General features: G+C 38.2%; 1 protein-coding gene across 2 annotated transcripts in view; it reads left to right on the forward strand.

Annotated features, from left to right (window-relative positions):
• The window catches only part of TEX36 (testis expressed 36), a 28,262-nt gene extending 20,659 nt beyond the window's left edge, over positions 1–7,603 (forward strand). For both annotated transcript variants that reach the window (XM_077822930.1, XM_077822929.1), the window contains 3 exons: positions 1,202–1,333; positions 4,877–4,957; positions 7,112–7,603. In XM_077822930.1, coding sequence (XP_077679056.1) covers positions 1,253–1,333; positions 4,877–4,957; positions 7,112–7,342 — 393 coding nt within the window. In that variant the 5' untranslated portion in view covers positions 1,202–1,252 and the 3' untranslated portion in view covers positions 7,343–7,603. The remainder of the gene's footprint in view (positions 1–1,201; positions 1,334–4,876; positions 4,958–7,111) is intronic.
• Positions 7,604–15,329: the final 7,726 nt, after the last annotated feature.

Raw genomic sequence — 15,329 nt, forward strand, 5'->3', positions numbered from 1 at the left:
CATTTAGGGATCTGGGCCAAAAATTGGGGATTGGTCCTGCTTTGAGCAGGGGGTTGGACTAGATGACTTCCTGAGGTCCCTTCCAACCCTGATATTCTATGATTATTATTAATTTCTATTTGTAATTAGTTTGTGGTGACAAGGGTATTATCAAGTTACATGCTGGAGCTGTTGATGTTAAATCCACATGAAACATTTTTTAAAAGTGCTTCCCCTTTCCCACTGGAAGCTTTTTGCAACATTTTCATGAATAGGACAGCAACATAGAAAGAAGTGAGATTAATTTTACAGTTATTGAAATTGATTGAATAACTTTTAATATCACAATCTCATCACTCTCTGGTGTGCTGTTCCATATGGGTTTAGAAATCAATCTGTAAAGACATACTAAACATCACTTTATAAACCTAGATCCATTTTTCCTTTGCAACTTTCTTAGACTTTCACAAAAAATCTCTACGTTCAGAGCACATTTTCAACAGATTTTTTTCCATGTTTCTAAGCTGCCTTGAATCCTCATCTTTCTTTTTACTTATAGGTAATTTTCTATTCCTCCTCCAGGAGAATTCTACCTTATACTTGTCTCAATTATAGGTTACACAAGAGGAGCAGCAGCAGCAGCTTGATCTCACTGTTGCTGAGGTCTAGGCTCCTCAGCACTGTGAATGTATGTACACACACTTTCCACGAGTGCTTTGCTTCCTCATGCAGGTTCTAAGATCCTGAACCTATAATGTGCTAGTATCTCCTGCAAGGTGCTTAGTGCCATCATGTCCAGTATCTTTCCATATAGCAGCAAGAGCAGCAGTAATAGTAAAGATAACAACCTTGCAGCTGTGGCTGTGTAAAGGATGCTCCTGCAACATTAACTACCACTACATAATCGACTTTCAGAAAAACCCCTGCAGAACTAACAGGATGTTTGCAACCCATCATTCTAAATATGCTCTTTGTATGTTACATCCCTTTCTCCTTCCTTCATCTATTTTATGTATCTACATCAGAAGCTCCTCAAGGCAAGGATTGTGCTCTCTTCTGTGTTTTGTATGGTGGTAGCACAGTGGGATCCCGATCCAGACTGGGGCCCCAAGTGCTACTTAATACAAATAATAAAAATAAATGAAAATAAAAATAATAAAAATAACTGCTTCTCTGATGCTGATGTGTTTGTTTTCTGGATCAAAACATTTATATTTTCTAGTTCCCGCACCTTGGATTATTCCATAGTCAACCCGAATCGATCACAGACTATATGCTAAAACAGGTACAAAATCCAGAAGAGGTTCAGTATATTGAGAAGAGATTGCCACTAGTATACAAAATTCGGGAGCAGGTTAGTTATTGTGGATATATAATTGACTTATGGAACTCCTTGCTGCGGGATGTTATTGAGTAAATGCTTACTAAATTATCTGAATAAGAACTAACATAAAAAGTGTAACGGCTTTCAGTCTTCATGCTTAAGGGAATAAGTTGTTTGTCATTTGTGATAAGAAAAAATTTATCCCAAGATATACTGTTGTTCAAATTATTGCTATTTTTGTTAGTGCTGATAACTTTCTGAAACAAATTCTTTATGTGCTGAAATGTATTATAATTGTCTCAGTCCAACAAATGTGGATAAAATATGTATGGATGAAGCTTTGATTGAAATCTGGTAAGCAATTTTGAATTGTGTGGGAAATATGTATTCCCTTGAGGAAGTTTGTTTTGCTAACTGAAAAACTTAAAGCCAGAAATTTCAAACTTGACTTATTTTTTTTAAATACTTCACTGAGAGTAAGAAATCAAACCAAGTTTCAAAATAATCAGTGCAATGTTTTTCAAGTTATGAACATTTAAAGGTGACAGTTTCATGCATGCACATGATCCTACAATTGAATCCATGCATGCAGACCCTTGCTTTTTTCCCTTCTTTTAAAAGACCAGTGGAACCTGAATGCACTCCAAATGCAGGAAATTTCAAAGTTAAAGTTGTACCCACAACATTAATTGTGCGACATTGCTCATGTAGAGTATTTTCTGTTTATGCTTTTTGTAAGGGCAACTCTTAGTACATACCATAAAATATATAGAATGTGCTTTGGGGCCACATTTACTTTGTGTCAACAATCTTAATTTTTAGAATGTCCTGATTTCTGAGTCCATAAAGGCAGAATTAATGGTAGTTGTGTTCATATTAATTATTTTTAGATTGCTCTTAATATCTGGTGAATGTTATCATTTTAACAAGATATCATACTAAAGCAAAAGAAAGCCATAATTAGCTCACATAGTGCCAGTTTTGGATAACTTTACTCCTCAACTAGACTAATGTTCTACTTAGTGTAAAGTTTCAGAATCTGCAGCATACATAGCACACTGGGCTCCAGTTCTAGAAGGCAGGCTGTCTTATACTCAGATCCCTGTCCCTCAGAAAGTAGGGAACTTAGCCCACTTTCCTAAAGCATTGAATGTCTTGGTTTCATTGAACACCACTGTTCGGGTTTATCCAGTATGCTTTTTTGGAAGCTGGCATATTTAATCTGAGAGAGACAACCAACTGCATCCTTTGTTGCAGTTTGTCATCAGTTTGTCTCTGGCTCTCCGTAGGGCAAAATTCCTTCCCCTCCACCAGACAACTCTGTAGTTTTCTTGATGATTTCTCTTGTCCTCCCTGAGGAGGTGGCATCTTCATATTACATGAGACCAGAGGCCAAATTCTACTTCATTTATACTTGTTTAAAACCAGAGTAACTTCACTGACCTCAGTGTATTAAGAGCAGAATTTGACTAAAAGGGAATAGTTAGGAGGGGAGTTTGGGAATAGTGAGGAGAGGAATAGAAGGTTACAGTGCATTATGGGGATTTTATACCTTTCTCTGGAGCATCTGGCATTGGCTACTGTTGGAGAAAGAATACCAGGATAGCTGGGCCATTGGTCCATACTCATATGACCTTTCATATGTTGTTGTGACATCCATTTATTTTGTGTAGCTGTTTTCACTGTCCGGAAGAATTAATGATGGCCCTTTCATCCATTTATGATGGATTAGAACAATGTCAGTAGAAAGATATATTAAAGAGACTGGAATGTGAAGTCATAAAAACACAGTTTGAGAAAGTTTGTGGTGCTTTGACTTTTAAAAAAAACCCTGCAGATGAAAACTGTTTCAGTTTGAAAGGAGTTGGAAGGTCACTGTGTGCCAGAGCTGACTGTCTCTAATCTCTCTGTGTAAGGGAACTTCCTGGCTGTGAGGTTAATTACTTTTTTCAGAGGCAGGAATACAGTTCGTACTTAGATTATATTATTCATTGTTCTTACTTTGCTGTAATCTTAAAATTATTTTTACTATAGCTTTTTTTTGCTGTAGTTAATTTGTTAAATAGTTCCCAGAGACATTATTCAATATATATGTATCTTTTGTTTTTCAATTTTCCCACACCATATAAAAACTATAAATAAACTCACTATTCCTTTGTAAAGGTGTAAATGACTGGGTCTTAACCACACTGATGTGTTTCAGTGGTAGCTCTGTGCATTTTATCCATCCAGGAGACATTACCTAGGGCCCTGATCCTGTAAGCAAGTACACGTGAGTAGTCCCACTGAACTCAGTGGGAGTACTCACAGGCATAACACAACTCCGGTGCATAACTATTTGCAAAATTGGGGCTTAGAGGGATATTCATGGTGTAGCTGATCTGTTTATGAAAATCCCATTGACTTCACTAGGAGTTCTATGCATGGAGTAGCTATAGAATTGGACCCTTGAAAAGTACTATAGATCTATAATTAAGCAAAAAGCATGTGTGGCTACAGACTAGTTGAATTTATATAAGAGATTATATGGTCATGAGGCACACAGCACAAGACCAAACCAAGATCTATAAAGTGTACCAAATGGAGATCTTCAGTTATAATCTAGGCTCTGATCCTGCAGCTGATTCCATGCAGGTAGACTCTGGCATCTGCCTGTTCTTCAAGATTGGGACCATAATTATATTTTTCTTTATAATTGATTTATATTTTCTGTTACAAACCACAATTTATTTCAAATAGCTTTTGTATTATAGCACAGTAAAACTAGATACGCCCTCTGGAGATGAAGATCTACAGTTATAAACTGGAATATTCCTGTCTCCATATTAAGTGTAAAAATCATTAGAGAAGTTGTAAAAATGAACAGAAAGTTACCAACACAAAACCGAAAGATGGTGCTTGGGGAAACAAAAAGGACAAGTCTAGTAGTCCAGAATAGTTTTTGGAATTTCATATTTTAACCATTTTATACACATAGGACTGAAACTTTATATAATGCACAATTAATTTGTAAATTATTAAATTTATTACTTTCCTACAATTCTGTTCATGCATTTTCAGATGCTTTTTTAGTCGGTTTTTTTTTGTAGTGGTTTACAAAATGGATAAAAAGTATGCGCAAAAGGTGAGTTTAAAAACTAATTCTGTGTTTAATGGGCTCCCAGAGCCTGGTTACTGGATGACATTCAACACATAAATCTCAGATTAACTCAGTTTTGAGTTCCCTTGTGTAGTTCAACTTTCATTTATTGTGGGCTCACTAATGAGCCACACAAAAAAGTTTTTACATTTCTGTAATATCTTGATGCTTCTATAGAGAATATGGTTTCTCTGATTTGGAAGTTTGCAATTAATCGTGTGCATGTTCAGAATATTAAATTCTGATATTTTGGAGAAAAATACAGAGAGCCAGTTTTGCAGGAATAAAGCCATGTGGAAGAAGATTTAACAGATAATGCCTCTGTTAATAAAAACATAATTTTTGCATCTGTCAGAAAATGCGAACTAAGATTATAGCACACACAGATGGCATAAGGTATATTATAACTTATCGTTTCTTTATCTCTTTTTCAGAAAGCTGTAAAAAATCACTTTCCATTTTCAACCCATGACAACAGGAATTGTTTACAGAATGTGGGAGAGTACTTTGATTTTGTGAGTATCCAGCACTGAGAAAATCAGCAAGTTCATATCTCTCAACCTGCCAGAGATTAAACACAATATTCTTGCAAAATTCATGGATGCTCAAAAAGGTGATGACAGAAAATGCACAGTAAACACCAATGATAACATGCACAGATTGTTGGGACATAACTTCTTATGTGTAATGACATATGGGTATGTCTTCTGAATCCTCATAACAATATAATATGACATTTACAGATACCCAGAATAACATGTATCTGGCCGGAGTGATACATACATAATTGACTTCTTGTGGAGCATAGCAGCCCAAATCATGTCACTTTCTCTTAGTCTACAGGTTTATGAGTTAACCACTTGCAAAAGTGTTTTTATACTGATTTTTAATCTGGACACAGTGATTGCTTGGTGTGCAAATGCAAATCTGGCATTCTGTTTTGGAAGCAAGAGTTTTGGAAGTATTCTCACACTGCTGTGTTGGTGAAATTCATCTCTTCTCACAAAAAGTTAGAATAAATGGTCTTTTTGTAGGCAATTAAGTAGGGATTGTAAGAAACAACCTGTGAACAAGCTTCAGGACTGCAGCACAGCCTCTCTGGACATGTCTATACGAACAGTTAGTGCATGGCAAGCTAGGGTGTAAATCTACAGCGCACTAGCCTGCTATGCACTAACTGTCCATGTGGACCCTGCTACCATGCACTAAAAGTTCCATATTGTGTTTTAATGTACTCTGCTTTGATAGTAGCATACCTTGTTACAGTCTGTGGGGCTGTAATAAAGGCTGCGTTGCTATTCCAGACTCTAGATCTGCACAAGCATAGATCATGTGCCCCTCTGGCACAACCCCATTTCTCCCAGCTTATTTGGAGCTAACATGGAGCTTACCTCTGTGGTGAGCAAGAGTTATAGGGGCCTCTCTATGTAGCTGCTCTGCCTGGAAGTTTAGTAGACTAGAGAAGCTTATAGGATATGTGTTTAAAGGTATCTTAAGGCAGTGGTTCTGACCTTTCAGGGGTCTGATTTGTCTTGCATACCCCAAGTTTCATCTCACTTGAAAAGCTACTTGTTTACAAAATCAGACATAACAATACAAAGTGTCACAGCAAAATGGCTTACTTTCTCATTTTGTTTCTATGAAATTGTAGTTTGTACTGACTTCATTCGTGCTTTTTATGTAGCCTGCTGTAAAACTAAGCAAATATCTAGATGAGTTAATGTACCCCCTGGAAGACCTCTGCGTACCCATGGTTGAGAACCACTGTGTTAAGGGAACCACCATTCTGAGTGAATTTTTAAAGTTTCCTCTTTTTTCTTTTATGTTTGCATGTGTAATAATTTTAATTTTGATTTTTTTTCCTTTTTGGAATGTTGATATGTTTCTATGACAACAAAAGAGACAGCATGATCTACTAGATAGTGTACAGAGTAGGGAGTCAGAAACTCCTGTGTTCTGATTCCTGCTCTGCTACTGAAATTACTGAAGTTGTGAGCTTCGGCAACTCTTTGGCCCAGATTTCCAAAAGCATTCATTAATGTTGAAAATCTTTAATTCTTTTGCCCAGTGTGCTATAATCAATGCCTGATAATTTTCAGAGACACTGATCACAAGGAACTCTAGTGGGAGTTCAGTGTGAGTTGTGGGTTCATCACATAAGAAGAATCAGACTCTCTGGTCTCAAGTTTGGCACACAAAAGTAAGGGACACTTTTGAAAAACTTGGTTTTACACTTTGTATGTTTATCTGTAAGCCAGAAATAATGTTATTTACCTGACTCAGTGGGCTGTTATGAGGATTCATTTATTTAGTACTGCACTTTGAATAGATAAAGTGCTATAGGAATGTAAATAATTATTATTTTATTCATAATAATAGATCAAAAGTCAAGATGTCTGTTTCTGGTTTTCCTTTGTCTGTGCACCAGCATAGTTAATCATGCTACCAGAAAGGTATATATTGGTAGGTCTGAGAATATTATTTATAACCTAACTGCTTGCAGCAGATCAGTAGTGGTTCTCATAATCACTTTGGTAAGTGCTTCTTTAATTTTTAACTGCTCCATGACAAAGTAGAGGATTTCTTTCCTAACATTCCAAACTTTAACAGTGAAACTGTGATCCTGAAATGTACATTTTCATCAGTTTTTCCTTCAATCTTTTTCCTAGAACGTCGGACGAAAGAAGGTTGAACCAGAAAGAAGGCAACAGAATTCACAAAACTTCTGTCTATGGGCACATGAGTACATTCCTAGCAGTCATGATGGTTTTACCATTTATCAAACATCATTCATAGGTGATCAAGATACCAGACGTCCTTTTTGTAGACGATATCCAAAACAGCACTTGAAAATGTGCTACACTTATACATCTATTCCTGAGAATGAAAAACACATGTAGTCAAACCACCATGTTAATTGCAGAACTCCTTATTTAGTAACTACTGAGACTGATCAATATCCTTTCTCTGGGTCTGAACTACTCTTACCCCTCACACGATGGAATAAATATCTATGTAAAATGGATACTGCGGAACATGTTGCAAATATTTACAGTTGGCAGGTTCATTGAAATTAGCAATTATCTTGCTGTTTGAAAATTCTTCAGTTTTGCTGGAAACTAAAATTACTATGAAACATAAGTCACAATAAAGTAATGAATCACAACACTGGGAAGTAAAATATAGCTGTCTTTGTATAGTTATATTTTTTAAAATAGCAATATTGGAAGAAGAGAGGCAGGCCCAGAACCACAAGGGGACTTAAATGTTGCTCTGAGCTCACCTACCAGATTGGTCGAGATAGGCTTCCCTCCACCTATCTTCACCTGGTTTGAGGATCCTCTGGGGCTTAGGCATGAGATATTCACTCAGATGGCTAGAGTGTAAGGCAGAAACGTAGGCACCAAGGGGAAAAAATTTAGGCACTGAGGGATTTTAGGCACCTTCTGGGTTAGGCAGCAGCCAAGCAGGGGTTTTGAGGTTCTCTGGTGCCTAAATTTTGGACGTAGGTGCCTAAAGTGGAGTTAGGTGCCTAAGTCCTTTTGTGGATATGGGCCACAGTAAATATACTTGTACAGTATAATTTGAAATTGATTTATGCCTTTTGGGCACAAATCACGGTCCCTGTCTCTGCTGCTGCAGAAGCTCCTCCAGCAATGGAACCAGTAACATAGGGGGCAATCAGGGCTGTCCCCAGCCATTTTTGTGCCCTACGCAGCCCCCCCACTGGGGGGCTGTGTGGGGCCCCAGGCCCCCGTAGGGAGGGGCTGGGGGCAGGGTGGAAACCACCCTCTGGCCCCAGCCCACAGCCTGCTCCACTCCTCTGGCTCCCAGCCCTGCTGCCGGTGAGTGCTGGGGGGAGGTTCTCCCCCTCTCCCCACCCCCCAGCACTCCCAAGGCTGGGAGCCAGAGGAGTGGAGCAGGCTGGGGCTGGGGCGCTCCACTTACCACGTGGTGAGTGCAGGCCTGACCCCTGCAGCAGTCCTCAGGGGAGTGGGGGCGGGGCTGGGGCGGGGGCCAGGGGGGAAGAGGCAGAGCAGAGGCCGGAGCAGCATGCAGCTGTGCAGGGCACCAGGAAATGTGATGCCCCAAATTTCCTGGTGCCCTACACAGCTGCATACTTTGCGTATGGGTAGGGATGGCCCTGGGGACAATGTGCAGGAGCTGATGGGGGCTGGGCAGTCTGGTGGGTACAGTGAAGCTGGATTCTTGGGACCCACCCCCACACAGGAACCATGTCAGGATTATGCACTGTAGTTTCAGACATGCAGATGAACTTTGCTGTGTTGTATCATGGGTGTGAAAGGGGGATTCCTTTCTTTACTTTCCCCGCAACACACACACCTCCGCCCAGGTTTTAATTATGGTGGATATGGCCCATGAGAGAAACTATGTAATAAAGCAACTGAAGTCTATATTATGGTGTAAAATAAGTGTAAGCATAACAAAGAAGGAGATGGACAGAAAGGGATGTCACAATGTGTGTATGTGAATACATATAACATTGATAGTGGTACATAAGAATGACCCTACTGGGTCAGACCAAAGGTCCATCTAGCCCAGTATCCTGTCTTCCAACAGTGGCCAGTAGGACAAGGACCACATAATTTAGGAAAAGGTTTAGAATGGTAAGCTGTGTGAAGGCTTTTATAGAGCTTAGCGTGGATGGGGTCTGGAAAGAACTCTTCTTATGGTTAAACACCACCACCAGCAAAATAAACTAAAAGCTGATCCTACAAGCCTTCTGCACAAGGACGTCCTATGGATTGCAACGTGTGGAAGAATTGTAAGATTAGTTCCAAAAACAACATGTTTTCCTTCTGCAGAGCATTTCAACTCATATATTTAACTCATAAATCATCGTTCCAAAACCAAAATGTACACATCTTTGAACAATCTGTAAACAAACACATCACCACGCAAAATAGTGAAAAACAGGCAACTAAAGCACAAACTTCTAGGAAAGGTTGACTTGACTACTAAATACATTTATTTCCACCTTGAATTCATTGAGTTGGAAAGATGCAACAAGAGTTATTTTTGATCTATGGATGCCAACATGCAATGGACAATCTCCTCACATCACATCAAAATATATTATATTGGAAGATTTCCAGAAGCATGTAGTAATTTCCTTAGCACATGTTGAAATAAATAATAATATAATAATGATTTTATTTCTAAAGTGCCCCCCTACTGAGGTACTGCACAGCATTTTGAAATACAAAATATCATTAAACCATAGGAAAAACAGATAAAAGGCCAAGTAACATAGGGTCATTAAAAAAGAATAATTTTGTTTGTTTGTTTCAGAGTGAATAGAACCAGTCTGACAGCTCTAAAATCAGATTTTCCAAAGCTTTAGCCAACAAATTTCACCCCCAAACTGATTCAAAGCCAATGTACATGCCAATTATATGATATGAGAAGTACCCCACACTGTTACCCAAGAGGGGTAATCTCAGGCCTTCACCAGAAGGAAGAAAAACATTACAAATACAGAAAGAATGTGTATCTGTGGTTTACTATTACAAATGAATATAGTAAAATGAGTCTCTGGGTTGATATGCTTTTCTCCAACAATCAAAAGATTTCAAATTTGTTTCTCTAACTTATTTTTGCTTTGCTTAAATTTTGACTTAAACTGTTTAAAAAAAAAAAGTAGTTTAGTGTGTCAGTAAGTTCTCAAACAGGATTGTAATAGATGCCAGAGGAAAAAGTGGAGGAAACATGTTCTCTATCCAAACTGGAATTTAAATGGTCTTAGTTGGGCTGAGTAAAACAGGTGATTTCCCAACTCCCACTGATACTCTAAAGAACATGTTTATATGTTTATAGATGAGACAATATATGCAACTATATGTAATTTTTAAATGACTGGTGAGAAGCCCAATCTATTGGAATGTTTGGTCTTCTGAGACCAGATCCGCAAAGGGATTTAGGTATCTAACAACCAATTTTAGGTGGTACTGCAATCCACAAACCCCTGAAATAGGGAACTCACTGTTCAAATCCCTTCTCATCAAGCTGTGGGAGGAATTGAACTGAGGTCTCCTGCATTCTGGATGAATTTAGCCTGGATGCAGTTATAAATGTGGTTAATATTAATATAGCTTATTCCCAGTATAAGACACTTCTACACAGGTATGGCTGTGTCCACACTAGGGTTTGTACTGGTATTTTTTTATTTTAAAATCTCTCTCTCACATCCCTAAGTGACACAGTTATACCAGTGCAAGATATGTGTGTAGCTCAGGCCTTGGACCAAGTTAGTATTAGTTTGGTCAAGTCAGAATTCCTAAAATAAGTAGAAACCTCAGAGAAAGTATTTGTGTGTTTACACCTGAGCTACCTGTGAACTTTCTCTTGTTGTTCAGACACTCCCTGTCTGCTGCATTGCCCAGGAAGCACTAGCTGGCAAACTCTGGAAAACCATTCTACTGTGGAGCAAGAAAGGAGTCCATACAGTTACCTCCTCCCAGATTTGTTATTTTATTCCTACCTTCCCTACAAAGTATTAAAATAGTGAGATGTTCCAATGCTTTATCTCTAGAACATCTAATTAAAGGGAAATCTATTCATCAGGGTAGTAATCCTGCCTGACCTTAATTTGGATGCATGGCAATTGTGGGTGTGGATGAAGCATAAAAAAATACCCAGCTTATGATTCATTCAGGCAGCTGTGTAATATTTATGACAAGTCAGCAGAGGTGGTCAACTCTATCTTTCCTCCGATCAATGTTTTCTAAATTTCTTATATCTGAGTAATACAGATTTGTAAGTGAAATTTCTAGTTTATATTTAAAAATTCTTGAGTATGCTGAGCAGTGAGACTTCAAATGAGAAAATATCAAGAGAATATTTTTTGGTTTGGGGGAGAATTCCATTCCAATGCAAAAGAGCCCCAAATCTCTAGGTTCCACTTAAGCCCATAGGGTGAAATCAACTTGTCATTACACCATCTTTGGGAGAGGTGCAAACAGGTTGGGTAAGGTGAATCCAGCCTGCTATGTAGGCCCCTCTCTCTTCCTTTTCTACCTGTGGGAGACATACTGCTAACTGAGATGGAAAGCTTTTGGGGGTACCCCTCGCTAAAAGTTTGGCAGCACTGAACTGAAGTAGTATTGTGCATCCTTCTAAACAATGCCAGATATTTCTGCTCCATATTGCAAGTAATATCTTGTAATGCTTTTCTCCAGCAATGATATTTCTAGAAATAGCAAATGTTCATCGTCCCCTTTAATATTCTCTAAAAATGCAAGGCAGTTTTTACAAGTGCAAACTTGCTATTTCCTTAGGTGAAAGTAAATACTGTTTAATTTTTTCATTTTAAAAAAATCAGAAATAAAGATCTGTGTTATGGGCCCAGACTGACAAACCATAACTGCCATAGAGCACAGGGCCTGCTACTGTGAGCAGTGCAGCTAGGCTTGCCACCTGTCCAGGTTTTTGCAAGATTATCTCTTTTTGAGGTAGCTGTGCTGAGAAGATCTGTAATGGTGCTTATTATACACTGTCAGCTGTCCAGTTTTATGGGCACAGGATCTTCTCAGATGCCCTGATTTTTCATAGCTCAGAGGTGGCAACTCCAAGTCCAACACTAGTGAATGGTTGGAGGATTAGTTCTATAACAGTTGCAGGTCATTCATACCTCGAAAGGCATCATAGGCATGCATTAATGGCCCTATACACAGAGCTTCTCATCTTATTGGATGATTAATCAATGCCCCAGTGGCACTTTGGCAGTGCTTTTTTTCATTCTGGGCTTCCCCTTAGATGGTAGTCTGATGGTGTATGGCTGTATCCATTTATGGGGAAAGTCAAAAGACAATAAAGTTTAATTTCCTGATTCTCATGGGATACAGTGGTTCTTTAACAATGATTCTTCAGTGGAGGAGAAATTAAAAAGCAGCATGATCAACATATTGCATAATATTTCATGCTTCGGGTTAAGTACCAGGTTTAAAGACTAATTTTTAACAAGACTGTAGTATTACTGAGCAAAACCTTTTATCAAAGGTGTCTAAAGCTAATAACAAAAGTAAGAGTAGACAAAGCACCATATCCTTTGTACACTTCTTATGAGGCCTGTCTATATATGTGGTTTTAATTTTCTGCCTAAACTTAGCTTAATGTTTGAAACTAAATTTCTAACAAATAATATAAATTTCTGATACGGTCATCTTAAAAATATTTTGTAGCTGGTAATAGTTACATACCACAAGAAGACAAATAGCTGTACATACCAGAGTTCTAAATAATAAGGAAAGAAGAGCTTGATTTGAGTCTCACACCAGTTGTACGTTAGTGTAACTCCACTGTTGCCAGTGGAGTTAGTCCTGGTTTACATTGGTGTAAATCAGACTAGGAATGCAAGTAAATTGATTCAGACTCAGATTAAGAGACTTATAGACTTTAAGGTGTTTTTAAATTGAGTTTTCATGTTGTTACAGGGTTCAAAATCTTTCATTTCGCTATTGTTTCTCTTTTGTCTTTATGAAGCTCTGTAACCCGGCCCCATCTATTTAACTGAATCAGAATGAGAAAATCCTATAAAGTAGATAACATTTAAAATAAGTTACCTATGAATTTAGTTTTAATTCAACATTAAATTATGTTTCTGCAAGTTTTGGATGTGCGCTAACCATGGGAACTAATAGGATCCCCTTTAGAACATACGCATATTGATTTTTGGAGAAAGCTATGGATAATAACTCCAATTTCAGTGTTAGCTTAAATTTTTGATTTCCATATGGGTTCAGTAAAACATTATGCGTCTAAAGCTGCTACAGTGTGTCTTTATATTACAAATTATAGACTTTCTAAAGTATCTAAATACCCTATTTTAAGTCAAGGGTTAACTAACTACCTGTGAAATTTGGAATTCTTGTTAAGCATCATTTTCCTTTTCACAAACAAGCAAGAAAACTAGAGTCTTTTTTTCTTTAATTCTGGTTTTGTACTTTTTTATTTAGAAAAAAATATTTATGCATATTCATGGGCTATATGATCCCCTCTCACAGAGAAATGTGCATACTATGGAGATGGATGCCAGTATGAAAACCTAAGCATTGATCTGCAACTGGGTCCATGTGGGGAGACCCTTACTCCCATGTACAGCCTCACTGAAGTCAGTTGGGCTCCACGTGCTCTGTCGATACGGATTCAATTACAGAATCAGGGTCTTTGTTAGCTGGGTAACTCCACAAGAGAATAAAACCTTTTTTTTTTTAAAAAAAAAGGGGGTTGGGGGAAGGATCAAAAGAATAAGATGACCCTTGCCAAGATCTCAAGTAATTAAGTCCCTCAGGTGGAAGGGGAGTGCAGACAGTAAGAGCCACACTGCCTCCCAACCTTGAGGATTTGAAAGATCTACATTGAAGACATACCCTAGTTTCCCAGATACAGAAGCATCTGTGTGAAGGACTGGGGTCCTTGCTGTTCTGCTGGCTCTGCCTTTCCCCTCCTGAGAGTACAGTTCTATATTGGCTGATTCCCTACCCAGCTATGCAGAGTTAGTGCAGCCTTAACTCCTGAGCAGCTATGTAAGTGGGTATTCATGGGGTGTGATTGAGCAGAATGACATTCTAGCCCTTCCCTGCTACTGGCTCTACCCTCAAAGTACCACAAAAGAGAGACTCTGCTGAGATATGGCAAGGAGACACCCCCACTTCCTCCTTTGTCACCAGAATCATGGTCACCCTCCTTGGTGGAGGGGGTGATACCATTCTAGGTCATTGTATCATGATACAGTCTAGGACTACCAAATTCTGCTAAAAGCCATTTGTGAATTAGGTCAGCAGTGGAAACAGTCTCTTCACCTGAATTATCTAGTTTATTTCATCTTGTTCTTAAATTTAAAAATGTCTAGACTCTGATCTCGTTGCCAAAATATAAAAATGTAGGCCCAGATCCACAAGTATATTTAGGTGCCTATCTTCCATTGATTTCAACAGTCCCAAACTTGCTAGGGTGACTGGATGTCCCAATTTTATAGGGACAGTCCCGATATTTGGGGCATTTTCTTCTATAGGCGCCTATTACCCCCCACCCCCGTCCCGATTTTTCACACTTGCTGTCTGGTAACCCTAAAACTTGCTCACCACTCTGTGATCTGTACACTAGTACTTACAACATGAAAAAATGTATGTCACGACTACTGGCATCCTCCAAAATATTCTACCCCCATATCAAGCTTATCTTAACATATTTGTTCTGCATCAAAAGTGCAGAGAATGTATAAAGTGTACTTGTGAAAACCTTTGCTAATGAAAACTTCCATTACGTTTTCCTAAACAGCTTTACTCCAGAGCTAACATGCTGATTATAAAAATGAAATAACTTCTAAAACCAGCTATATTTTGCTATTTTTCCCCTGTAGGTTTTTTGCAATATGTTTCTAGAAATATTTTATGCACTCTGACACAAAACAATATCTACAGCTGTAATAATAAATTAGATGCAGTGGGAATTTAAGCTTGTTCTTTTGTTCAAGATGATATAGTGGAAATCATTCATAATGAAGAAAAAGTCATTATTATGCAGAATTCTTTTATTAAACATGCTACCAAATTATCCTGAGTATATAACAGAATGTTTCTAGGGCTTTGTTACAACCATGGTCTAGTAAAATCCATATGAATAACCCCATATTTGCATAACTGAGATTTCTAAGAATATAAACCTTTCATATTTTAAGCTCTGCCAAGCCTTTCTCCTTCTCTACATATCTGTCAGTTTTATCATGAAAAAAAAACAAACCCAGAATCAATAACATGCATAATCAGGCTCCTTCTGATTCCAGTATGCAAATGTACTACATATTGATGAAAATTTTCTGAGTCTAAAGTTGTTTTGTTCTTTTTCCTCTCAGCAGTCCCTATGCCT

The sequence above is a fragment of the Eretmochelys imbricata genome, chromosome 7 (genome assembly GCF_965152235.1).
Source record: "Eretmochelys imbricata isolate rEreImb1 chromosome 7, rEreImb1.hap1, whole genome shotgun sequence".
NCBI classification, from domain to species: domain Eukaryota; kingdom Metazoa; phylum Chordata; order Testudines; family Cheloniidae; genus Eretmochelys; species Eretmochelys imbricata.